Genomic DNA, 27,027 nt, shown 5'->3' with positions numbered 1-27,027 from the left:
CCTGCTGAACATCCAGCCTAAAGAATATTAGTCCTGAATAAATAGGAAGAGCCCCCAATTTTTACCAAATAATTGGGATCTAAAAGTTAGAAAACAAAGGTTTTTTTTTTTTTTTTTTTTTTTGAATTTTAACTTACACGTTATTGGTCTTTTTATTTTTAATTTTATTTCTTAGAAGATAAAGAAGGAAAGAATGGGGCAGGGGAAGAGGGAGGCTGGAGGAATACCTAACAGGGTCTCCACTTCTTGATCCACCCCTAGTCTCACATAGCTTGCATCAGTGCCAGTGCCTGGCATATTCAGGGAGGTCCTGGGATCACGTCCTGGGGACTGTGCAAAGCATTCAAATATTCGTTGAAGGAAAGAAGGGCAGGAAAACCTGCTGCATTTTGTAAGCTCTTCTATTTTCTCTGTGCTGAAAACCTGGAGCATTTATTTTCTGAGCTGGTAGTGTAACCAGGAAAACCTGGAATCTTGGCAGATTCTCAATGTTTTTCTTGACCACTAACACCCAAGTTTGGTGATAACAGAAGTCCAGAAGGTCTCAGTGTTTGAAGCCAAACAGTGGCATCTGATACTTTCACATTTACATGGGTTATACTCTCGCTATTTTAAGTACAACGGGTGATAGTTTCTGACTGGTACTTGCTTCCACCATATGTGGTCAAAAAGTCATCCTGAATCTCTTTGGAAGGAATGGAAAGACTAAGATAATGGCAGTAACAATCTTTCTGAAATATTAGACATTGGACTGTCATTTGAAAAATAAACATACCCATTTACCAACTCTGATTTGTGTACACACAGGCTCTTTCAAAAGATTCTTAAGAAATTCTTTTTGCTGGTAGAATGAACTGGAGGCATGTAGATCTAGCTCATTAGTTACTTTTCTTTATGATAAAGTATTAATAGTTGTGGTGTTGATCCAGCAGAGGGCATGGTGGTTAAGGCACTGGACTCCCATGTGGCCAGCTGTGGTTGGAGACCCAGACCTAGGGGCTTGCTTTCTCGCTTCCTCTCTCTCTCTCTCTCTCTCATGCATGAACTTTATAGCAAATTTAAAATCAAAGTAATAATAACAAATAAAAATTAAATAAATAATAAATAAAAAGTTGTGCTGTAACCATAGAGAGTCATTGACTGATTTTGGATACATATTTTTATGTGATTTCATAACCCAATGGGCCACTGTTAGTAGTCCTTCCCATTTCATCCCATCCAACATATTGAGTTTGGTATCCAAAGGGCTTACTTAGGAGCTCTGGTCAGGTTCCCTGGAAGTGCAGAGAGTAAAATACCTCCTCTCAACATGGATGAACACGTTCAGGTCTAAGAATCAGACATGTGGATTCAGATCCCAGTTCTCCAATAGACAGATGGGCGATCTTGAGTGTTTTACTATTAATTTCCAAGCATGGCAAGTATCAGATTCAGCTACAGAATTTTTGTCGACCTGATGGGTGATTCCTGGACCTTACCTAAGCTAAATCAGAATTTCTAGGAATGAGACTAGGCAGTTATTTTTTTTTTTTTCCTAGAAAAAGTCCTCAGCTGATTTGGTCATGGCCAGCTTTTTGTGTTTGGGAAGTCCTATAGTTTAACCCACCCATGACAGTTTTCTCATCTGCACACGAGGTTAATAGTGTTGTGCTTTCCTATGTCTGTACTGAACTGCGAATGTGAACACCGACCATTGTGCTTTCCTAGACGTAAGTACTGGGTTGTCAGGAAAGTCATGACACATTTTTTCATAGGAAAACCTAGAAAAATACTTCATAACCTTCCCAACGACCTAGTAAATTGTATCCCAGTACAAATGAACTCTAGGCTTCGAGCTCTATCAACTGAATGTCTATGACAAAGACCATTTTTTAGTGGAGAAAAATGCTAAGATTTTTACTTTACAGCTCTCAGAGAGATCTGGCAAATAAATCTCTCTGAATCCTTGCAGAACTTTAAGTGCTCTGAATTAAATAGAGATTCCCTAAATTTTATAAGACATACCTTCTATGGTCCAAACTTGCACATAGGCTTTAAAAAAAAACGGGATCACAAAGAGGAACCATGTTCATGATTTTAAATTATTTTTGTTACTAATTTTTGTACTTTGTTCCAGCTTATTAGACTATGTTCCAGTCATTGTGTTGTTTCTTACATCGACTACAAATTTTTAGTGCCTCAACACAATGAGAGGCAAATGCATTAGATACTCTTTATAAATAAAGAATGCAAAGAGATCAATTTAGCATGGTCACAGTTAGTACATGGCCGAGTCCACCATGAAGACAAAAAGGAAGTGAAGACGGAAAACTCAGGGAAACATTAACAGTTCCTCAACATCTCTAGGTTTCACCTGATCATATTCCTGCCCTGGAGGACCGTCATTGTAACCCACACTCTAGTCACAGCGGCCAGGATCACAGGTACATGTGCCTGGTATGCACTAAGAGGTCCCAGGAGGCAAACCCAGGACCTTCCCATGGGGGTCTGGTTGAGTTACTGCTGCACTACTGCCTGGCCTCCACAAGAGTTTTGATCTGCGATCCACTCCCAGAGTCAGCCAGCCCCAGATCATGGGCACACGTGTGCCCAGCAAGGTCTCTGGATGGGAACCCTAAACTTCCCTTGTGAGTCTATCTCACTGGGCCACCATCCAACCCCCTGCACTACTAATTTAGCTAACGTGAACTCACCTAATCCCTGCAGCACGTTTGGGAGGTGGGTTTTGGAGAAGCCCAAAAAGGTTAAGTGGCTCATTAAAGACATCACTTGTCACCACTGACTGCGTTAGAACCTGGTGCCTGACCTCCTTCAGTCAGTGTTGAGCAATTCCTGGTTCTCAGGGGAGTTGTGTGCCTAGCTTTAGTGATTCTTGCGTGTTCCAGCTGAGGTGTTTCACTCACCACCAGTTGGCTTTCAAAGAGTGATTAATGATGGTGGGCTGCACATCTTTTCTAGAGGAAAATGTCTAGTGGAACTAGATCAGAGCCCGATAATCTAGATAATGGATTTAATTGTAAGGTATTTCAGAATTATGCAGCCATGCCCTTAGATTCTGTAATATTAGAAGCCAGGTATCCCCAGCACCTGGCAATAACTATTAATATTTGTTGGATAAATGACCTTTAGATAATCTGATTAAAAAGAATCAGATGTACAGAATTAGGATTATCTAGTGAAGGTTGAGCTTCACCGGCTTGGGATGAATGCAGTTAGCTTTAAAAAGTAAGTGCCTTTGAATATCTCTCCCGGTGTTCCATTCATAGCTTCAGCATCAGGTCCTCATTTTTTAAAGTAAGCATTGTTGCCTCCTGTGATGTTCTTGCTTACATTTTGATTTTGAGTTCAAAACATTCTGCTCCTGTATCCTGCTGACATCATGAAATGTGGGTATCATCTTTTTCTGTAAGGTGATAATTGCAGATTCAATAATTTCCAAAAGAAAGAGATGTTTAAAAGATTGAAAGCGAAGCTGAGAACCTGGAAGTCATCTTTAACAACATGGAAATGTCCTGCAGGGCGTGTGTACAGTGAGGTGACTCCAGTGTTCTCTTGGCACTTTCTTGTAGAAATTTGCTAAAACACGGTCAATTAGCTGAGATTTGCTCTATCTATATCAATATAAAATTGTATTTGTTCTCTTTCCTACAACAGGGCTTCATTTTACTTATACCGGACTATTGTTTAAATAAGTATTTCTTTTTCCAGCAGGGTATTTGAGAAAATACTTTAAATGTTATTGTGGTTTACTTTAAAATAGGAAGCGTTAGTGTGGCTGATAACTAGTAATTTTAATTTAAGATGTCTCAAGAATGCTCTACTGTTAATTGAAAGGATTTTTCCCCCAGTATCACAGCCAGTGACTCGTCTTGAGCAGCTAATTAGTGCGATTATTCCACAGCTGCATTTGCTACAGCACAAAGGTTTGCTCTTGTTTTTATCAAAAGGATCAGTCTCTTTGGGAATGTTTTAACCTGACAGCCTTTGAATAGTAAGGCCGGTTATTTATTTATTTATTTATTTTTAAATAGCCGCTCACTGCCTCCCCTCCCCCTTCTCTTCTTGGCTTAGGGAGGCGCATTTGGGTTTTAAGTATATTACTCGAAAGTGGGAAAATAAATTTTCTTTTGATGCTCTTTTTGTAAAGCTTTACCAAGTAAATTGGTTATTTTAAATGAATCCACTATTGGCCTGGTATTCTTCACATGAGTGAGTGCATGATATTAAAATAATAAGCAAGATATTAACCTTATTCATCTTCTGTGTGCATCTGCAGGAAATGTGGGGGGAAAAAAAAAGTAAAGTGGGCATAATTTTTTTGTGATGCTGAATCCTTCCCACAAAACTGAAGTTCTGTTCGTAATCGCCACTTTCTCGTGCTGTCGTCAAAGTACTGTCTGTGATGGATTCAGTGTCCTGTTTTCTAGCCAAATGATGACTTTGAGCATTCAAAAATTTCTTTATGTTCTCACATTACTGTTTAATGGCATATTTGTTGCCATTGGGGAGGGGGAAGCTTAGTTACAGTTCAGGGAGAAGAACTAAAGAAAAAGTAAATATACCTGTAATTCTACTCCCATTCTGATAACTATGATCATTATTGTTTTTCTTTGTTTTTTGCTTGTTTGTTTGTTTTTGGAGAGGTTTTTGCTATAGGGTGCATGTGCTCACCAGAAAGACAGAGACAGAGACAGAGAGATAGAAAGCGAGAAATCACCACCACCACCACCCGCCCCCCGGGGCAGTGACCAAGCTGCAATCCATTCTCCTCCATTCTTCTCTTGGATCTTGGGCACACACACACAAGCACCCGGCATGAATTTAAGCCACTGAGTCTGGGACTTGAACCACGGTCGACTACATGGGAGTCCAGTGACATAACCATTGTGCCAAGTGCTGGTCCCAAATTATGATTATTTTTATAAATTCCCTATTAGTCATTTTACATGTCTGTGTACATAGACATACCGTATTTATTTTAAATCATAGGAACACTTTTAGATCCTACTTTTCAATTTGCTCTTATTACATGCATTTTCTATCCATCATGCTCTCTAGTAGTGTGATTTTAAAAAAAGATAGTATTTTATTGAATTCATATACTGTAATTTAACCATTCTTGTATCATGGGGCAAATGTAGGTGATTCAGAATATTTTGTAGTTTGTAAAAAGCTTTATAACATTTTTTTTTCTTGAAGAGGTTTTTGCTATAGGGCGCGTGTGCTCGCCAGACAGAGACAGAGAGACAGAAAGTGAGAAATCACCCCCCGGGGGGATGGTCACGCCGCAATCCCTTCTCCTCCATTCTCCTCTCGGGATCTTGGGCACACACGCACATGCGCCCGGCGTGAGTTCTAAGCCACCGGGTCTGGGACACAAACCGCGGTTGACTACGTGGGAGTCCAGCGACATAGCCATTACACTAACTGCAGGTTCCCAAAAGCTTTATGACAGTTTTTTCCACATTTAAATTATTTACCTAGGAAAATTGTTAATCATGAAATTTCTGAAATCATTTAATAATTTTATAGCTTTTTGATAGTAATTAAGTTCTTTTCCTTAAAGAATTATAATAATATATTTCAGCAATGGGCCAGAGTAACATTATCATTACACTTTTTCTTGTCCTTTTCTTTTTTTAATTGTATCCTTCCTTAAATGTTATTTTTCATCTGGCTTTTCTAAGTTTATTATATTGGGTAGTCTTAGTCACATCAATAAGTATATTTATATATTTTTATCTTTACTTTTTGTTTCGTTTACTATAATGCTCATGTATTCACTGGGATAGACAGTGAGAGAGAGAGAGAAAGAAAGTCAAAGTCCCTCCCCCCAATCGCCTCTCCATTTACTCTCTTGGGATTTGGGGGTGTACACATAGGTGCCCGGCATATTTTTCAAGCTCCCAGGTCCGGGACTCAAACTGCACAACTAGCTAGCCATGTAAGATCCAGCCACCTTTACCCCCACCCCACCTGTAGGCCACCTATACCATGTTTTTTTTCTTTTTTAAGTATTTACTTCTTCACAGTGGAGACAGGGAGCAACTCCAACAGGGTCTTCATGCCCCAGTACCGCTAGCCTCCAGCCTGAGTTAGCCCAGATCAGAGGAACACATATGGGCACACAGTGATTTTTCTTTTTTCTTAATTTTTTTTTTTTTTCTGAAACATTCATGATAGAGAGGGCCAGCAGGTGGCGTGGTAGTTAAGGTGCTGGATTCCCACATGACTGACCACAGTTCTAGTCACAAATCCTACGCCTTGAAAATCATGCTTGGCACATGCATGGGTATGCCAAAAGTCCCAAGAGGGTAATGGAGAAGGAATTGCAGCATGGCCATCTTCTTGGGGGATGATTTCTCACTTTTCCTCTCTCTCTCTCTCTCTCTGGCAAATGCATGCATCCTATAGCAAAAATGGGTTAAAAAAAAAATCCTGATAGAGTGCATAAGTGTGTTCTGGCAAATGCATGCCTCCTATAGCAAAAATGGGTTAAAAAAAAATCCTGATAGAGTTCATAAGTGTGGGTGTGAGAGAGAGAGGGAGAGACCCGTCATAGGGTCTGGTCACACTGCAATGTCCTCTCTCCAGGCCTCTCTCGTTCATCTGATCTTGAGCATCATACACATTCCTGGTGTGTTTCAGGCTAAACCACAGTCACCATGCAGGATCCGGTTTCTCTTAACCGCACAGTACCCCTGCACCACGGAGCCAGCCCCATTTCATTACCATTTTTGATGGCTGTAGAGTATTACGTTATATGAAACTATCACACTTACTGAATCTGTTGCCTGTGGTGAAAAAATGTAAACTACTCGTATGATTCTTATTATGTGGTTTGTCTGGGCCTAGTGAGAGTGAAACAAACACTTCTTCCTTTAACATGTTTTGTTAACTGCAGCATCTGAAGTTTCCTGTCTTGAAGGAGTTCTTAAGGCTGGTCAATGATTTCAAGGCTTTATTTTGCCTTTTGTTAGATGGTAAAGACAATACTGAGGTTAATACTCAAGGAGGGAAGCTCAAGGTACAAATGCTTCCCTTGAAGTGTGACTTACTCAGGAGTGTATAGTTTCTCAGACATTCCTTTTTTTCTGATTCCAGGTGCTAAGGTTTCATACTCTTTGCCCTAAACAGAGATTGTGTGTGTGTGTGTGTGTGTGTGAGTGTGTATAGATAAAGGTATTAAATGTTTTAAGTAATAATAATACTAACAGGGGCCAGTCAGTGACATGGTACTTAAGGTGGCTGGATCCCAAGTAGATAACTGTGTGGTTCAAGTTCCAGACCTGGTGTCTTGAAGATCACACAGGGCTCATGTTCATGTGTGCCCAAAACCCCAAGAGAAGAATGGAGAAGAAGGGATTGTGGTATGGCCATCTCCCCTATAGGGATCTTTTCCGTCTCTCTCTTTCTCTGTTTGTGCATGTGTCTATCACTCTCTGATGAGTGGACATGCCCTATAGCAAGGGTGATAAAAGAAAAAGCAATAGCAAACATTTATTGAGGCAGTATTGCATGGTGCTCATTGTACTAGGGGATTTGTGTACATTATGTATTTTATACTCCTCAGATCCTTAAGAGATTGGAGTTTTTCTTTTATTTTTTTCTTAATTGTACTTTCTGATTCACATATAATTGCTGTGCATCTTTACGGGGATAGAGTTTTTTAGGTTTTTGTCATAGGGCCCATGTGCTCTCCAGAGAGAGACAGATAAAGACAGAGGGAAGAAAAGTGATAAATCACCCCCCCCAGGGGGCATGACCATATCATAATCCCTTCTTCATTCTTCTGTTGGGATTTTGGGCATGCACACACACATAGCCAGTGTGATTTTCTTCAAGAGATTTTTTGCTATAGGGCACATGCACTTGCCGAAGACAGGGAGAGACAGAAAGAGAGAAAGTGAGAAATCACCACACAGAGGAGGTGGCCACATTGCAATCCCTTTTCCATTCTCCTCCCGGGATTTTAGGCATGCATACACACACATCCAGTGTGAGTTTCAAGCCTCCAGGTCCGGGACTTGAACTGTACTTGGCCATGTTGGAGTCTGGCACCTTAACCACTACTCCACTTGCTGGCCCCATCCTGGTGTGATTTTTTGAGCCACTGGTTCTGAGACTTGAACTGTCATCAGCCATATAGGAGTCTAGCACCTTAACCACCATGTCACCTATTGACCCTGAGTATGTTTTTTTAAAAACACAGATATAATGTCTAATTATCACATATTAAAGATATCGATGATCTCTAACATGTAGCATTACATTATGTTTTACAAATTAGATTTCATTCTATGTGGATTTTCTTGTTTTTAGGGGAAAGAACATATATTAAATAGTCAGTGACATTTTATTCTGTGCTGTGGTATACAGTTTTATAACCGATTCCACTTGTTATATGGATTCTTGTATCTGTCAGTCATTTTCCCCTGAACCCTTCCACCCATCCCTCATGCAGCTTCTATAGATCGTTGGGAAAGTCATGACGTAGTTTTCTGTTTCTGTGCAAAAATATGTCATGACTTTCCCGACAACCCAATATCATCTATAATTACTTTGTCTACTTTTATGCTATTAAGTATGTTAGCTTCTGCCTAAGAGTGAGCTTTGAAATATAAATAGCACCATAGAAAATAAAAACAAGCTCACAAAGCACCTCCTACTTTTGTAAATGCGTAAGTGGGTCAAACAGTATTGTCACTTCTCTTTTGGCTGTCGCTAGTAAGACAGAGGAAGTTTTAACTTGTTGCTGTGGGAGAGTTGGCAAGATAAGCTATTAAAAGCCATGCTTTGGCAAATTAGGAAGTCTCTTCTGAATTTACAACCAGTGTTCAAACATCTGAAATAATTGTGGGTAGAGCGAGTACCAAAACTATTAGCCGTAGGCCTCATGGGGAACACACAGAGCACTTGGAGAGGAGGGCATGCCAAGGTGAATCAGAAGAAAAGACCGTACAAAGATAACCCCGGAGAAGAATTGAGTTGTCAAACCAACTTGTCTTCTGCCCGCTTGCCCAGAGACTGAGGTGGAGTTCAGTGTTAAAATTCTGGTCCCAATGCTGCCTTCAGTTATGATTGTTATTTCCTAGGTCTTAGAAAAGCTTCCCCCTGATAAAGCTCACCTTTTCTTTAAACAATCACTCATTAGTAAACAGTTGGAGCATCTTCACAGAATTTAGGTGACAGAGAGAGTACTTATTTGGTTAGATTAAGTAATAAACAGAAAAGCAAGTCAAGCACTTTATTTTTAAATGGAGAAATTTGTGAGCCATCAAGATGTGCTGCTGCTTTGCACCACACGTGGTGGCGCTATATTTGGCGTTGATGAGTAGCATGCAGCATAAAATCTCAAAAAAAAAAGAGAAAATAAGCTGCTTGATAAAGATGCCTAGCTGCAATCAAGCCAACTTATCTTAATTCAACTACTAATGATTTAAATCCTGTCACCTCTTGATTTTCAATTATGTGGAGTACCATTCTGTGACTTGATTATATTCACACAGACTCATGTTATAGTTTGCTGCAATTTAGGATACCCCCAAATGTGAACGAAGGGTCTCACTAGGAAACTAAATGTCGTGTGCCTTTTGGTTTTCTCACAGCAGTTCCGCAGAGCATCCTGGGGCCTCCAAGCCTCCGATAAGCTCCTCCAGTATGACATCACGCATCTTGCTACGCCAGCAACTCATGCGTGAGCAGATGCAGGAGCAGGAGCGCAGGGAGCAGCAGCAGAAGCTGCAGGCCGCCCAGTTCATGCAACAGAGAGTGCCTGTGAGTCAGACACCAGCCATAAACGTCAGCGTGCCCACCACCCTTCCCTCTGCCGCCCAGGTGCCGATGGAAGTCCTTAAGGTACGTGAGTGTCGCTTTCATTGGTTGGACCAAGCCCTCTTCCGTTTTCCATTTCCTAGGTGTTTTCTTTATCTAAATGTGTATTTGGTTATATTGACCCATCAGAATCATGTTTGTAAAGGCACCAACTCCATTGATCCCTACCTGATTTTGTATGTTAAAAGAAAGATGTGAACTAACTAGCTGAAATAGAAAACTTCATTAAACGGCGGAAAGGTGTCCATGTTTCACAGGAATCACAAGTAGGAAGAGGCATTTGTTGTAATGACATCTTTTTATCGTTCTTTGGGAAAGTTTCAAGACATAAAAGTGATCTGAATTGGGCTTCTCGTAATAACTTGTATATATTTTTTCTTAAATACATCCTATGACTACTCTTTGATTCTCTTTTTATTTAGTAAAACCTGTTAGCTATAAACATTGATTCTTTTAGAATGCCTCTTCAGATATAAAACTGTAGAAGAGCTTTTAGTGCGCTAATAACCAGACAGCATAATCCTTTTACTGAAGTGAGTTGTGTGCTTTGGGTCTCTTTGATTTTTTGCTAGAGTAGAAACTGCAGGAGCTTGTTAGCATCATCCTATCAGGGACATATAGCTTCCTAATTACTAGAGAATATTGTAACAAGTCTAAGAATAGAATCCCACCTTACTCATGTGTCTTCCACATCAGATAGGGAGATACTCCTTGTTTAAATGAAACATTTCAATTCTTAAGTATGACCCAGGGAAAGTTAAAAATAGGGAAACTTCCTTACTTTTAATTTTTAATTTTTTTTCCCATTCACTGAATTGATTGATTTCAAAGAGTTCCAAATGTTACTGTTCTTTAAACAGTGTGAACTTTACACACCAGTGATTCATTGTTAGTCTTTGCATTCATTCATGTGCTCAGGAAGAACATCTCCCATTATTTAAGGTTTACTATTAACGCCGATAGACAGATGAGGTGTTACAATCAGGAAGTAATGTATGATCCTTAGAGAAAGGATTCCTTAAAAACAAATTTAATGTCAATTTTTAAAAAATTTGCATGGACTTCTAAAATGTAGTGATGAAATCATGGAACTCTTTCGCAGAGAAACTAATAGAAATTCTGCTAGGACAAAAAAGATTCAAACAGTTTCGTATGAAATTTTACAGTAATAGAATTGCGTTAAATTCTGGATATTGCCACAAGTACTGAATCTTTCACTCTTCCCTCCCTCACTCGCTCAAGTAAACGCCGGGCTTTCTCTAAAACAGATTATACATTGAGTTTTTCTTTTCTGCTTGGGTGAAAATTGACAGTCACTATTTATGTGTTTATAGTTTTAAAATTTATTTCAGATTTAAGTTGTCTCGTGTTCATAGAAATTACTGATTTGTCTACATTTTAGGTTATTTCAAGTTGTACAGATTAAATACTCATATAATATTGGGAAATAGCTCCATTTCGTTCATCATAATAGTCTACTTTTTTAATCTGTCTAGCAAATTTTACAAAAGTTGACATGAATTTGGGTTAGTAGTGGTTTACATCCAATTTCCAAGTAATGTTTGATCTGATATTAAAGTTTATTCATTGAGATAAATATCACTATTGGGTTGTCAGAAAGCTCATGATGTATTTTTTCTATGTTTTTCTATCCAAAAATGTGTCATGACTTTTCCGACAACCCAGTATTAAGTAGTTAATCCAATAGTAAGGAAATTACCCAAATGCAAATGTGTTAAAACATAATTTCCATATCATCTTAACAATGGGTAGAACTTCCAAATATTTTTGTTACCTAAATGATTAAAGTTAAAATGTACATTAAATAGTTTTAATAATATGCCCACTTTTCTTTATATGTTGCTGCGTCCTGATTATCATTGATGGAATTACCTGAAGTTCCTAATTTAAGTATGCCAGAAAAATTCCAAATTTAAAGCACAGATAATTTATTAGAACTGGAAGCCTTCATCTAAAAATAAGTAATTGATACATTTATATTTTATGTTAAATATAGTTATCTATAACTTTTGTATTTTTAAACTTTGGTTATATAGCCTATTGATGTGTATCATAAAAATAAAAAAATTGTCATCGCAATATAAATAATTTTGATAGCTATTTACACAAATATTAGAACCCTTAGTGTAGAACTAAATTAGAATATATGATTTCATATAAAGTAATATTTTAAGAAATTCAAACACTGTTTTCAAGAATATCTTATAAATAATTGCTTCAGATACTTAAAGACATTGCACTTTATGTAGTTTATATTTTTAGAAATGTTTTATGTATACAAATATTATGAAATAGTTATTATAAAAAACTAAAGGAGAGAAAGGTGGTCAGTTTTTGTTTTCTTTTTCTCTTTTATAGTTTTTTAAACAAGCATGATTTTATAAAACACAGTTTCAAAGAATGAGTAACAGCAAGTATACTAATTGAATGCACTATGATACCAATTATACTGAATAAATATTTCCTCGTAGTATAGCCTGAGTAAATTCTTCACTTAATTTTTAAAGGTGTAAGTTCTGGAAACAAAGCATATATGCTTCTCAGTCAAGGTAGACATGTACAGTTGGACATGCTAGTGTGTGCTAACGAATCCTGGTTAAATTCCTCTGTCTCCCAACTGATTTGAAAGAACTTGAGAGAAGAAAGGTTATAGTTTAGTTTTCACACGCATACAAATTCAAGTTACTAGCATTCTATTAATACTATCAGTGGGTTGAATGATTTCAGAAAGCTTACATAGTGTTTTCAGGTTAATCCCTTTGGCAGAGTAATAATATGAAGTTTTACAAAGCCTGTTTAAAAATCGTTGACATCTGGTATAAATTAGGACTAGTCAAAATTCATGCAAGAGGTTGGAAATTTGCATCACTCATTTCTCAACACACGGTCATCATTCAGTCTGTAAATTCATGAAGATGGCAGGATTGGTCTCTGATTTCTCCATTGATTTCATTAATTTATAGATTTATTCTCTTCTTGACTTTCATATTGAAATGATGTGCTCTATTACTGTATATTTATATACCTGAGATGGTCTCTGGGTTTCTTACGAGCAACCTTACCCACCAGGTATTATAATTTAAAGATAACTCTTAACAATAAATTAATCAACAGTTGGTACCTAGTACATTTTTCCCAGTAGTGAAGACTTTGATATTCTACATTGTACATTAACCCAAAAAAGTCATTAAAAACCACTAATGGAAGAAGTTTCTTTCACAGGTGGATTTTGTTTGGCCTGTGAGTTATACAAACCTGAGGTTTGACATTCGATGTAGTTTGTTGCAAATAAAAGTGGAATGACCAGGGACAAACCTTTGTAGACAAGTAAGGTCTCCTAGCCAAAGAAGCATCATGATACTAGCCATTGACTTACGGTTCACACACTCATCAAGAACTTGTTTTCATTGTCTTCTCTCTTTCACTGGTTATAGAAGCACCTGGTTGTGCTCTGATCTTGGACTGACAAGTTCCTCAGGCATTTTTTCCCCTGACATTGACTCTTAAGAGTTTATAGATTATAAATATTACTTTATAATTTGAAAGTGTTTCTCTATCCAGGAATTGTAAGAAATTGCCAAGGATTTTCCATCACTACCTTTTTGTTCTCTCTCTCTTTCACCTTGGAATTTAAAATGATAAAGACAAGGTGTTCTCTCTGGAATAGATTGTACATGTAATTTTGCTACGCTGCTTAGGTGAAAGGTTACATGAATTTAAACGAAAGAAAAGACTTTATTCTTTTAGGTCGTTTCATTTTAATTAGTTTGAAGGAATTTACTTAAAAATTTTTCCTTTTTTTTCACATTATCTCATGAGTTTGACAAATTGCTCTGTAATTAGGCATGAGACTTGCTGTTCATCAAATAAAGAAACATTTTGTGCCAAGACCCTCCACACTGAAAAGCAAATTTACTTGGGCATTTATGTGATAGTATGTCACCAATACTGCATTCCCATTTGGATAGTCTAGTAAGCTGGGATGGAAGTTTCGCTTCCTTGACATTTTGTCCTACAAGCAATGTTCCACGAAATTTTACTAGCAAGGGAGATAGCTGGTGACTGAATTGCTGGTCGTTCTCTGTAAATTTTGAAATCTTTCTGGAGTAGAATTCGCAAGGTGCAACTTGTAAATTTTGAAATCTTTCTGGAGTAGAATTCCCAATGTGCAACTTTTTAGATATAATATGGAAACGTGATAAAAGGTGTGTGGAATTACGGTGGGTTGATGGACTACAGATTGACAGATGAGACTTCTCCCACACTCTACATTTAAATCTTGTTCCTGATTTATTTAACCAGGAATATAGATTCTGAACAGAATCATCGTGGCTTGCAAGAAGTGGGGACCTTCCTTGGTCCCATTAGTGACACCCCATTATTAAAGATTCCGTCTCTGTAAGATAAGGACCTACTACATCTAATGTTTCTTCTAATCTCATGGTCACTCATGAGTGGACCATTACATATTATTTCTTCAGTGTGACTTACACAGTCCGAGAGTCTCAATTTCAGGGACCATTTATAAACACTGGCGTCCTTTTGTTTTTGAATTAAACTTGCTGTCTGCAAAGTCATATCCTCATTCAGGGAGAGAAAGGGACTTCGTTTTTAAATGCCAGAATAGCTCTTCATGAAGTCTTCACCAGAGCCTTTATTTTCCTGCAGTCTTTGAATCATTCAGAGTCACATCTAAGGTAATTTTCTTTCTCTTTAAAAACTCATCTTACTGATTTATAAAAATCGCAGACAATGCTTGTTAACTTTTAGCAGTTTTCCATGGCGTGGAAGAAGAACTCAGAAGCAAAATTGTCCTCCCCACACCGCCTCCCTTCCACCCCGCTTTCTGGAGGAAACGACTCTGAGCAGTGTCAGGTGCAGCTTTCCTGAAATTTCCTGTTTTCCAACCCTGTGGTTGCCTTTTGTGGGAGGGAGGTCTGAAGAAACATATTACGTAGTTTTTATCAGGTAGACATAAATCTTATATTTGTGAACATTGCTTCAAATGCCACTCTTCCCTAGCCAAATGGGGTCTTCCTGCTGTATATCTTGAAAGCAATCTGATTGCTCAGGTGCCCAAGTGCACACCAGCTGGTTTGGCATTACTGGGAGCCTACAGGGGTCTATAAAGCAGCTAAGAGTTAGTCATCTCAGGACTGTCATGAAAAGAAACTCCACAGAACTTCCTTGCATTGGGAAAATCCAACTTTACACAGGCTAAGTAGTACAAGAACCTCAATGAGTGCTGTCTGGTTAATGTTAGACTTGGTTTTCCTGTCTGCACTGCTTTCAGTGACTGGTAACTAGTCATGAAATAAATACCACCTGAGGGAAGTGGTTTTGCTTGGATTTTTAGGTTTGGTCTCTATAAAAGAACACACTCATGAGGAACAACAATCTAAAACAAAATATTCCCCACCTCAACACAGCTAAGTCTGTGAATTCATCCCACTTTTCTGAAAATATTGAAATGTCAGCTCTGAGTACGTGTTCACCTGGTAATATTGGCACAGAAGGGAAATGATCTCTCCCTTTATGACTGTAAGACCATTTTTAGGTGGCCAAAGGATACAATCAAGTCTGGATGGTTGACTTTCACTGGGTTGTGGATATAGGGCCAGCTGTGCTCAGTGGACACCTAAACTTAAAGATCTTGCTGTTTTCTCTGAGCCACTTTGCAATCACTGAAGTCATCATGTGGGTTTGCATTGAGAAGAGGCATCTACTCAGCTCATTGTCCTTTTCTCCTCTTGGAGGAAGCCATACTGATGGATACAGTCTTATTTCATGTACATAGTTCTCAGGATTTAATGCTATTGGAGGTGAGGATAATACATAGAATAAATACTAAGGTCTGGAGTTGGATGGCATAAGGAGTGATGGGTTGGTAAAGCATAACACTCTGTGAGGCAGACCACGTGGGAGGGTTTCCAGTTCAGGTTGGGAGACCTCCCTAAGAATGCCAGACATATCTTTGCCCACCATGTAGGCTGGCTGAGGCTGGGGATAGATTGCAGCATCAGGACCCTGTTGGGTCTCTCTCTCTCTCGTTAGTAAGAAAAATAAATAAATGCACTTCAAGGAAAATAATTAAGGCCTGTGGCCTAGGAATGAGGGGTAAGCATTGATACAGGTATAGTTTTATGTGACTATGAATGATGATTTCTTTTTAATGTGATGACACTTATAGAGCATGCCTTTTCAGCAAGGATTTGAGTCCACTCCGTTGAACTCAGTACTACCAGTGGTAGTACTTCTCTTAGAGTGAATGATCTGAGAAAAGTCAGGCGGGAGAGCTAGCAGTGTTTAGTCTCACAAGTGACGTGGTAATCCAGGGCCTGTGACAAATGTGTATCATTCCTTCGGGGTGGCAGAGGTACAAAAATTGGTTCTTAAGGGCAAAACATCTTAGATGTTGTAATCATCTCTGTCTCTCCAAAGCCACAGTATATGAGAGGTCTCCAAAATGTTCAGACAGTGAATATGATAAAAATGAACTATGCATGGTTTTCAAAATTTTTTTGTACCAAAATAAATGCATAGCTTACTTCAGCTTTTCCATAATTTTTTTTAAGTTCCCTCATATTTATCTGTCAAAATTTTATAGATTGGGGACCAGCAGATGGTGTAATGGTTATGTCACTGGACTCCCATGTAGTCGACTGGGGCTCAAGTCCTGTACCCGGAGGCTTAAATTCATGCAGAGCGCATGTGTATGCTCAAGTTTTAAAGTCTGAGAGGAGAATGGAGGAGAAGGGATTGCAGTGTGGCTGTCCCCACTGGGCATTGATTTCTAACTTTCTGTCTCTCTGTCTTTGTCTGTTTCTCTGGTGAGCACACACACCCTATAGCAAAAATCTCTCTCAAAAAAGTTTTTTATTTTTTCATAGATTGATGATGAAGTAAGGCAATTTAGGAAACAGATGTCTCAAAGGACTGCTTGGAGGGGTACTGATAACAAAAAAGTTGAGAAACATTCCTGTAAAGTAGTCAGCATCCTTCTCAGCTTCTGTCTTTTACTGTGTTTGGAGAACATTAATTGTGTTGCTATAGCTATGACTCCTGTATTCTAGCTGGTCTGGTCTGTATCTTTCCAGAACTGTTACGATAGCAGTCATGGTTAGCATATGCCAGCACTGAGCTTTCTCAGTATTAACTAATGTAATTCCCCATTTGGTCTCTGAAATAGTTATTATTAGCATCCTCATTTCACAGATAGAGGAAGTGCTGCAAAGGGGTAAAGTAGTTCAGCTGAAGTCACTGAAGTAAATGGTGTAGCCAGGATTTGAACCCACTCAGTTGAATTCCGTACTACCAGTGGTAGTACTTCTCTTAGAGTGATTGATCTGAGAAAAGTTAGGCGGGAGAGCTTGCAGTGTTTAGTCTCACAAGTGACATGGTAATCCAGAGCCTGAAGCCAATGTGTTACTGCAGAGCTTCAGGCCATAGCTGAAAACCTGTGCCTATGGCACCACCTAAGGCAACTTAAAGGAGAGAACATAAGGGTTCCTTTAGCAACCTATGGGATAGAGAGGATAAGCCCATCTCCATATGGAGAAACTGAGACATAAAGAGATTTATTACCCGCCCTGGATACAATGAGGCTCTACTTCTTACCCTATCAACTTATAACCATGCACTCTGCTTTTATGTTTTCTACAGAGCTTAAGGACTTACTCCAGAGATTTCTAAAGAATCACCAGTAACAGAGTATATTAGAGTAAAATGGGAGAGAAAAAGAATTTATAGAGGTGTCTCAGAGGCTTAAAAGAAAGATACATGACCTTAAGTATTTGGAATTAGTAAAGGCCTTCTAGGTTGAGTGAAACATCTCTGTGAGTCTCAATGGCATGCCAGATGAATTAACTCGATGTGTTTTTACTGTAGAAAGAGACTGCCTGGTCACATAGACCACAATAGTAATTTATGGTTTAGTGATAGTCATCATTTTGGGTAAAAAAGCACTACAATGAAAGTTTCTGTAATAACACCCAAAAGTCAGAACACAAGATCACTTATGTTTGAGAGATTTTGACAGTCCACGCTATTAAAATTCATATACTTTATAGTTCTATGCATTTTAAATAATACATTTGTATTGTTTTAAATTATTTTAAGAATACTCAATTAAATAGACTTACACAGTTCTTTTACCATAAATTTTCTCCTGAAATTATGATTGGGTTTTCAGTTTTTCTTCTTCTACCTTACCTGTAAGGTAGAAGAATATTTTAGCACTTAAAACTGAAACCTTAGTTCTGGTTGCTTGTCTCCTTGCTTTTAAGTGAATGTTAGTTGTAACAAATCTTATTATTTGAAAAGGTGAAGAATCTCTTTTACAAACATTACCTACTTAATCCCAACAATTAAAGAAAGGACTTAGCTTTGAAAGACCACTGACCTGCTATAGGTATGATTTTAAACAAGTGCAATTGTGGACATGTGCAAGCAAAATCTAATTTTAACTTTGCCCTACTAAAATAAATGTGTGGGATCTGTGTTAAAAATACGTATATTAGTTCAGTGGTTTTGCTCAAGGTTATAGCTGCAATTGGTACTATAATGTGACTCTTGCCCTGAATGTGTCTCATTTTATTGACTTCTTTGAGTATCAGCCTAAACTTTAAGAAAAATGTAGTTACCAATTATACACTAGTCTTTTAGATCTTGTTTGTAAAGTTGGGTACATTTGTGTATTAATTTGCAACTTTGTGAAAAGCAAATGAATCAAAATCAAAGCATGAGAGACAGATAAAATAGGAAGGTGTTAAAGTAGAGTATGGTCCTAGGAAAAGGATTGTTTTAGTCATTCTGTTAAAAAATTAGAGGATTGGCCTAGCTGGTGGCATGGTGGTCAAGGCAGCTGAATCCCATATGGCTGACTGTGCAGTTCCAATCCCAGATTCAGCAGTTTGAAACATACACTGAGTACATCTGCATATGTGCCCCCCATTGTTTTTGTTTTTTTGGAGAGGTTTTTGCTATAGGGCACGTGCGCTTGCCAGACAGACAGAGAGACAGAGAGACAGAAAGCGAGAAATCACCCCCCAGGGGGAAGGGCCACGCCGCAATCCCTTCTCCATTCTCCTCTTGGGATCTTGGGCACGCACTCACACACGCCCGGCATGAGTTTTAAGCCACCGGGTCCGTGACGTGAACCGCGGTCAACCACGTAGGAGTCCAGCGACATAGTCATTACACTAACTGCTGGTCCCGTGCCCAAAATTTTGATAGGAAATGGAGGAAAAGTGATTGTGGTGTGGCCATCTTCCATTGACGTTGCTTTCTTACTTTTGCTTCCTTTCTTTGTCTCTTTCCAGTGAGTGCATATGAGAATTAAAAATATATGTATATGAGAATATCTTAGAACAGAGTATAGAGCAAATTATTCCTATTAGTACTAAATTATTCCTATTAGTTATCTCTGGAAGGAGTATTGGAATTGGAAGTGATGGTGGTCACAGACTTTATTTTTTATATTAGGAGAGCATATGCATATATCTTTCACATATAATTTAAGTGGATGTTTCTAATGCATTTTATTTATTTAAGAGTCTTAGCAAAGTCTTGTTCACCCACAACTTTTTGAGGAATGTAGTTCTTCTCGTGATTTTACTGGATTTACGTACATTATACAACGCTAGTGATCTTTTCTAGAAGAAGGATAACAAGCTGTAGGGATTCTGAAGATTAAAAATGAGCAAAAGGATTTGAATCACACGATACTGAATAATTTTTAACAAGTAGTGAAGAGGCACAAAACGAAAAGCAAAAATCAGATTTCTACAACCTTACCATCAGGCATAACTGTGCTATAATCTCCCTTGTTGGCCTGGGTTTTGTATAATTAAAATTCAGGGGCTGGAAATTTGAGACTTAATTAGAAGTGACAAACCAGAGACATTCCTGCCGGTTAGGAAAGGCTTAAGAAATTCTTATTGGCTAAATTACAAATATGTAACATTTTTTTCTGAGCACTGCATGGTAGTTCAGAATGCCTAAAGGTGACAAGATTAGCTCTGTTTTTCTAGTGAAGTAGTAAAAATTAGATTAATAAGTACCAGGCAAAGAACCTTTTCTTTTTTTCTCAAGAAATCTTACCTTGAGTACTTCTGGCTGCAGAGATCGGTGCCTTAATTAGCCACATGTTCTTTTTACCCCCTGGGAAATAAGTACGGGATAAAATTGGGGATCAAGACGTAGAGGTACATTGACTTAGCACACGCCGCTAAGTAATTCATCAAGGAATGTTGGTAATTAGTCCTGCCTCTTTCAACTCTTGGCTTATTTTATAAAACCAGTTGATTTAAAATAATGCCTGCTGATTTATTACCCACACGTTTCAAGACTCGGACTTGGCCCTTAAACAAAAGCAATATTGTGCAGTGATGGAAATGCACTCTCTTGTTTTTGTGTTTTTACAAGTTCTGGGCCATCTATAGTCCTCTATTAACTTTGTGGCGTTTTCTTTTACCCCATTCAGCACTTTACTAGGCTTTCTTTTGTGTCTTGGTGAAGAGAAAAGGGGAGCAAATTTTTAAAAAAAAAAGAAAAAAAAAAAAACTCCAGGGTCCTGGAGGTTTGGGATGTGAGGTTCTTGTCAAAGTGTATTGACTCAGTGTGGTTTGATGGAATTTAATTTGATTCCTTCATCTGGTGAGACAGGCTGTAGTTTGGTTCTCCTGCATTGTTAAATGTTTGATGATATTTATGACAGCCAGGTTAATCTATGTATTTATTTATTTATTTATTTTGGAGAGGTTTTTGCTATAGGGCGTGTGCACTCCCCAGAAAGACAGAGAGACAGAAAGTGAGAAATCATCCCCCCAGGGGGATGCCACACCACAATCCCTACTCTTCCGTTCTCCTCTCAGGATCTTGGGCACATGTTGGGCATGCATGCACACATGCCCGGTGTGAATTTAAACCACCAGGTCCGGGATTTGAACCACGGTGGACTATATGGGAGTCCAGCGACATAGTCATTACGCCATCTGCTGGTCCCCAGCCAGGTTAATCTTAAGAGTGAATTTATGAGAAGCACAGAACCTTTATGACTTCAGCCTTGTCGCCTTGGTATCTAAACAGTGTAGTAAATTACAGTTTAGATGCCAAATTCCCACTAATGCTAACTGAGGTACCTTGTTACATTTTGAGATGTGACCATCATTGGCATCCTTGTTGAAAATGTAGTGTTAGCGTTGCTCCAGTACTTAACTGAATGACCTTGGGCATGCTTCCTGTTCTTTTTTGCTTCAGTATCCTCATCTATAAAATGAAGGGTTTTTGTAAGAGTTAGAGATAATTAAGTGAAGGAGTGCTATCCACTAGAAATAGAATGTGAGCCACATAAGGTAATTCAGATTTTCTAGCACTCTTATTTAAAAAAAAAAAAAAAAGGGCAGTTAAAAAATAAATCAGTGCAATTAATTTAATACATTTTTAAAAATTTGCCAGTGGGTGCATGTGCTCACTGGGGAGAGATGGGGTGGGCAAGAGGAATCGAGAAAGCACCCCCAGTGGGGCATGGTCATGCCACATATCCTTCTTATTTTGGGATTTTGGGCATACATGTATATGCACCTGGCATGTTTCTCAAGGTTCCAGATCCAGGACTCAAACTGCACAGTTGGACATTTTAGATCTAGTCGCCTTAACCACCAGGCCACAGACTAGCCCAATTTTAATACATTTTATTTAACTAAGAATAACTAACATATTATCATCTTAACATGCAACCATTATATTGGGTTGTCAGAAAAGTCGTGACGTATTTTTCTATATTTTTCTATGTAAAAATGCATCATGACTTTTCTGACAACCCAGTAAGGCTCATTATGATTTTTTTTAAAAAATGTATTTAATCATTTGTTTATTTTAATTTGACCAGAGAGAAACAGAAAGAGAAGGAAAGTAAGAAAGCAACCCACCAGGTCCAGGCTTCCAACCATGGTCAGCCATGAGGGAGTGTCCAGGGTCTTAACCACCATGTTACCGGCTGGTCCCGCTCATTAAGATTTTTCACATTTTTTAAAAATTTAAGTCTTCATATTAAATACTATCCTCAAAATGGGGCGTATATTTTAGAATTCTAGTATATCTCAATTTGGTTACTAAGTTTTTATTAGACTTATTTGACCTGTGTTTAGGTGTTAGAAAATTTACAGTTGAGAGGCCAGCAGGTGGCGTGGTGGTTAAGGCATTGGACTCCCACACAGCCTACCATGGATTCAGTCCTGGTGGCCTGCTTTCTCACTTTCCTGCTCTCTTTTTCTCTCTTTCTTTAGTGAGCACATGTGCCAGATGACAAATTTTTAAAAATTACAGTTAAAAAGTAGATCTGTATACTCAAGTTGTTTCAGTTGTATTTAACAGATTTCTAATAACTAAATAATGTCTTTAAGTTTAGATTGAAATTAAATAATATAAAAAATACAGTTGTTTAATGTGCACCAGCCATGTTTCCAGGGCTCAGTAGTCACGGCCTTGGGACCTGGGTAAATGAAAAGTACTCAATAGAGGATTCTGCTTATTATTGGTAATAAATAATATAATGTTTTATAATTATTATATTTATCATTATTAGCCACCTCAGTGCAGTGATTATAGTTGACTTTCTATATCTTTCCACATCTAAGCCTTTAGCTAACTGTAGATAGAAAAAAAAGAATGGTCAATCTATACTGAACATGGACATATTTTTTTCTTGCTATTATTTAACAATGTAGTGAAACTACTATTTACATAGAATTTACATTGTGTTAAGTATTATGAGTAACTAGAAAAGATATGTATAGGTTATATGCAAATACTACACCATTTTGTATGAGATATTTGAGCATTTGCAGATTTTTATATCCACAGGGGGGTCCTGTAAACCCCCAAAGCATGACATTATATACAGCCATGCTCATGAAATTTGTAACATAATTCATAGCATATCTTTTCCTTATAATATTGTTTTGTTTTAGATTTTTGGCATAGAGTGTGTGCACTCACCAGAGAGGGACAGTGAGAAGGACAGTGAGAAATCATCCCCCAAGGGGATTGCTACTCTGCATTCCCTTCTCCTCCATTCTCCTCTCAGAATTTTGGGTATGCATGTACACACACTCAATGTGATTTTCAAGCCACCAGGCCTGGGACTTGAGCCACAGTTAGTCATGTGGGAGTCCAGCACCTTAACCACCACACCAAATGCTGGTCTCCCCTCCCCCCCCCTGCCTTTTTTTTTTTTTTAAGTTTTTGCTATAGGGCACATGCACTTGCCAAGAGGCAGAGATAGAGATAGAGAGAGAGGGAGTAAAAGTAAGAAATCACACTTCTGGCAGGGGTAGGGGGAGGCAGAGATAGAGATAGAGAGAGAGGGAGTAACAGTAAGAAATCACACTTCCGGCAGGGGTAGAGGGGGGAAGTGGCCACATGGCAGTCCCTTTTGATTCATTCTCCTTTTGGGATTTTGGGCTTGCACACACATGCACCTGGTGTGATTTTCAAAGCTGCCAGGTCCAGGACTTGAACTGCAGAATTGGCCAGGTGGAATCTATCTGCCTTAGCCTCTATGCCACCAGCTGGTTCCTTTATACTATCTTTATAAGGCATTATCAGAACATATTCTGTTTGCCTATGCCAAAAGAATTGAAAATCACTTACTGCATATTCATGTGTAAGCCAAGTGGCCCTAATCATTGTGATTATAATCCGGACACCTTGAAATTTTATAGTGTGCAGCAGTAATGATTGCCCACAATCTTCAAGTTGCCACTGTTATACCTACCCCATACTATTATTTTCATACTGCCTCCACTTAAAGAAGTTGAACTGAAATTTGGAACCCAGACTAGCTGCTATATCTCATATATGGTTGATACTTCCCACTGAAAACAGCTTCTTGCAGGAGAAGGCAGCCCAGAGTTACCCCATTGATAATGTGGCATTTCTATCTGTCTCTGCCAAAAGTCTTCCATTCAGGCTTGAGTGGTGACAGCTCTTGACTTGCTAGTCACACATCTTACTCATGCTCTCAATCTAGATTCTTCTCCAACCTACACATATCACACTTACCTAGCACCTGTCCAGGTGTAAAAGATGTCTCAAACCTTGGGAATTTTATAAGCAGCTCATCATTGTTCTGGGCATGAAACTGGCATTCAAAGATAGGAGATTAATTCATCCTAGATGGTGCTTTCATATACATTCAGTAGTAGCTTAATTAACATGGAGAGTATTGAAAACTTTGTGTGTGTGGAGTTTTATGTATGATTTTTATTTGTGCTCATGTTGCTAAGGCAGTTTTTCACAGTTACCTTGCAAGTATATTTTTAGGAATGCAACACAGCTCATTCAGTGAAATATCTCTTCTTTGTCACCAAGCACCCAAGTTTTGTTTGGGATACTAATTTTTGGCCATTTTTTAAACCAGGAATAATATAAAATGATAATTTATGTTTTATTCGGCACCTCGTCATTTCAAATGCAAACAGTGAGCTGATTATATTGGAATTAGTAAACTGTGTTGAAGAGATTGAATGTGTTCTTCATATAATACTAAGAGCCTCTAAAGTTACATTCTTGTGCAATTATAACAAGCAAAAAAAGCCAAGAGAGAAAAAATGTTAACCATGCTATGACTTCCAGAAAGAAAACTCAGACTTAATGATGTCCTTAGTTTGGAGTCATATATATTTTCTCAACGGTTATTTATTTTAATTTTTAAAATCATCTTCAAATAATGTAAATCAGTAAGCATTCAGGTAATTGCAAAGTTGACTTAAATGTCCTAGTAGCTTTCCAGGTTTGTTTGGAAAATATATACTTAAAGAATTTTTTTCAACTCCTTAGCATAATAGTGATAGAATTCATAATAAAATGTTAGAAATGTGGGTCATCGCACTCATTTTGATTGACACTGAGGACTGCTGGTATCTCAGAGATAAAGAAGAGAAACTAAACATTGTAAAAGGACATTTAGTTTGTAATACAATTTATATACAATTTATATTCAGTTTGCCATGAAGCTAAGGCATTTAGTACATAACCTCAAATGTTATTTTGTGTCAAGTGCTCTATAGCCCAGTGGTTCTCAGAGCATGATCTGAGGCCTTATTTTACCTGGGACCTGGTTAGAAACAGAAATTCCCTATGCCTTTGCCAAACCTGCTGAGCCAAAAACTGTGAGTGGGGTCCATTACTCTATGTTTCAGCCAGCCTCCTGGAAGATTCTAAAGGTATGTTCATGTTTGACAATTAGTGCTGAAGAAACCTGGAAATTAATTTGTAGAAAACATAAGAAAAGTGAGAAATGCATGTGCAATCAAGTCAACCAAGTTTCTTTACAGTAGAGCTTCTTAGATCCTTTAATATGTAAAGAGTTGTGGCAAATCTCCAACAGTGGGACAGTAGGCAAGCACTTTTCAAAGATAGGGAAGGAGGAAGACGGGCCAAAGAATGTTCCTTGGAATTGCTCACTAGAGGTTGCAAAGTATCCAATAGCTATTTATAGTATTTTGAACATGGAGTACAATCCATTATATACATATGCTTATGTAAAGTTGTTAAAAATAGATTAACCCTGTCATCTTGAGGAGGTAAGTTAAGGATAAAACAACAATAAAAGAAACTCTCGAATTACTTGTTTTAGAGTGGTGGTTCTTACTTTAAGCTATGGAAACCGTTAGGCTTTTTGAGAAGCGCTAATGGTTCAGTAAATTCTTTGCCCACAAATATTTGTAAATTAAGTATATGCCTAAAACACCTGTATATATACAGGAACTCACATACACACACACACCCCATATGTGTATTTTTCAGTAAATGCAGATGTTACTATAATAAATAAAACCGTATGTTTCCCTTTTTTTTCTTATTTTTAGGAATTTTATTTTTAAAAAGAATTTTAATATATCCTCCATGAGAGAGAAACAAAGAGAGAGCAAAAGAGAGAGAGAGAGAACACCTGGATTCACTCTCCACTTCAGCCAGCCCAGATCAGGGGCACACACATGCCTAGCATGTACAGGGAGGCCCTGGGACCAAACCCAGGACCATCCTATGTGGGTCCAGCTTTGCCCCTGCTGTGCCACCACCTGGTCCCATGGGCATGTTCTTTTTGATTTATGAAACCAAAAGTGCAGTTTCTAATCAGATAGGGCCTTGAAATTTTTGACTTTTCAATTTGGTTAAAAGACACAAGAAAAAGAAAATCTTTTCTTTAGAGCAGTTTTAGATGGACAGCTAAATTGAGTAGAAGATAGATTTCTCACGTATTTCCCACCCCCACACATATAAAACCAACCCCATGATCAGCACCTCCCACCAAAGTGGCACATCTGTTATGATTGCTCAACTTCCATCGACATGTCCTTATCAACCAGAGCCCGTAGTTTACAACAGTGTTCACTCAAAGTGGTGAGCTGTGGGTTTGGACAGATGTATAATGGCGTGTATCCACCATTGTAATCATTCAGAGTAGTTTCAATACCCTGAAAATCCTTTGTGTGCTCTGCCTATTCTGCTGAGGTAGAATGAAAAGCTACTTCTTTTCAGGAAACATTTTTTAGTTATCAACTGTTTCTTACATTTTACTTTTGGAATGTACACTTTTTTTTCCCCTTTTACTTCAATTTAGTTAACAGTATCCTACAATGACCTTTTCAGTCTGCAGACCCCTGACATCTGTAACTTCACAAGTAGCAGGTCTTTGGTGCTCAGTCTCTGACATCGAAGATCTTTCTCCTGACGTGGCCATGGTCTTGGCTTAGCTTTCTACATGGAGCTCTGAGATCAACAAAATGCGGAACCAGCTGTTGGCATAATGGCTATGTCGCTGAACTCCCATGTAGCCAACCACGGTGTGAGTCCCAGACCCAGTGGCCTAAACTCATGCCAGGCACGTGTGCGTGTATGCCCAAGATCCCTAGAGGAGAATGGAGGAGAAGGGATTGCGGCATGACCATCCCCCCTGGGGGGTGATTTCTCACTTTCTATCTCTCTCTCGCTCTCTCTCTGTCTGTCTTTCTGGCGAGTGCACGCGCCCTATAGCAAAATCCTCTCTAAAAAAAAAAAAAAAGGAAAAAAAACAAAAGAGAGAGAGATCAACAAAATGTGGTTTTCTTTCTTTTTCTGTGTTTTCTGCCTCTAGGCAGTATATTCGGTATATGTGGCCAGCTTTCC

The 27,027-nt window shown here is 38.4% G+C and overlaps 1 protein-coding gene across 1 annotated transcript in view; it reads left to right on the top strand.

Moving 5' to 3' along the window:
* MITF (melanocyte inducing transcription factor) overlaps window positions 1-27,027 on the top strand; it is a gene marked incomplete in the record, with an annotated part of 266,669 nt that overhangs the window by 160,419 nt on the left and 79,223 nt on the right. The window contains 1 exon segment of the mRNA XM_027776541.1: window positions 9,609-9,858. Within this exon segment, the coding sequence (XP_027632342.1) occupies window positions 9,609-9,858 (250 nt within the window).

The sequence above is a fragment of the Tupaia chinensis genome, unplaced genomic scaffold (assembly GCF_000334495.1).
Source record: "Tupaia chinensis unplaced genomic scaffold, TupChi_1.0 Scaffold000682_1, whole genome shotgun sequence".
Taxonomy (NCBI): Eukaryota; Metazoa; Chordata; class Mammalia; order Scandentia; family Tupaiidae; genus Tupaia; species Tupaia belangeri.
This window is presented reverse-complemented; position numbering and strand designations above follow the sequence as displayed.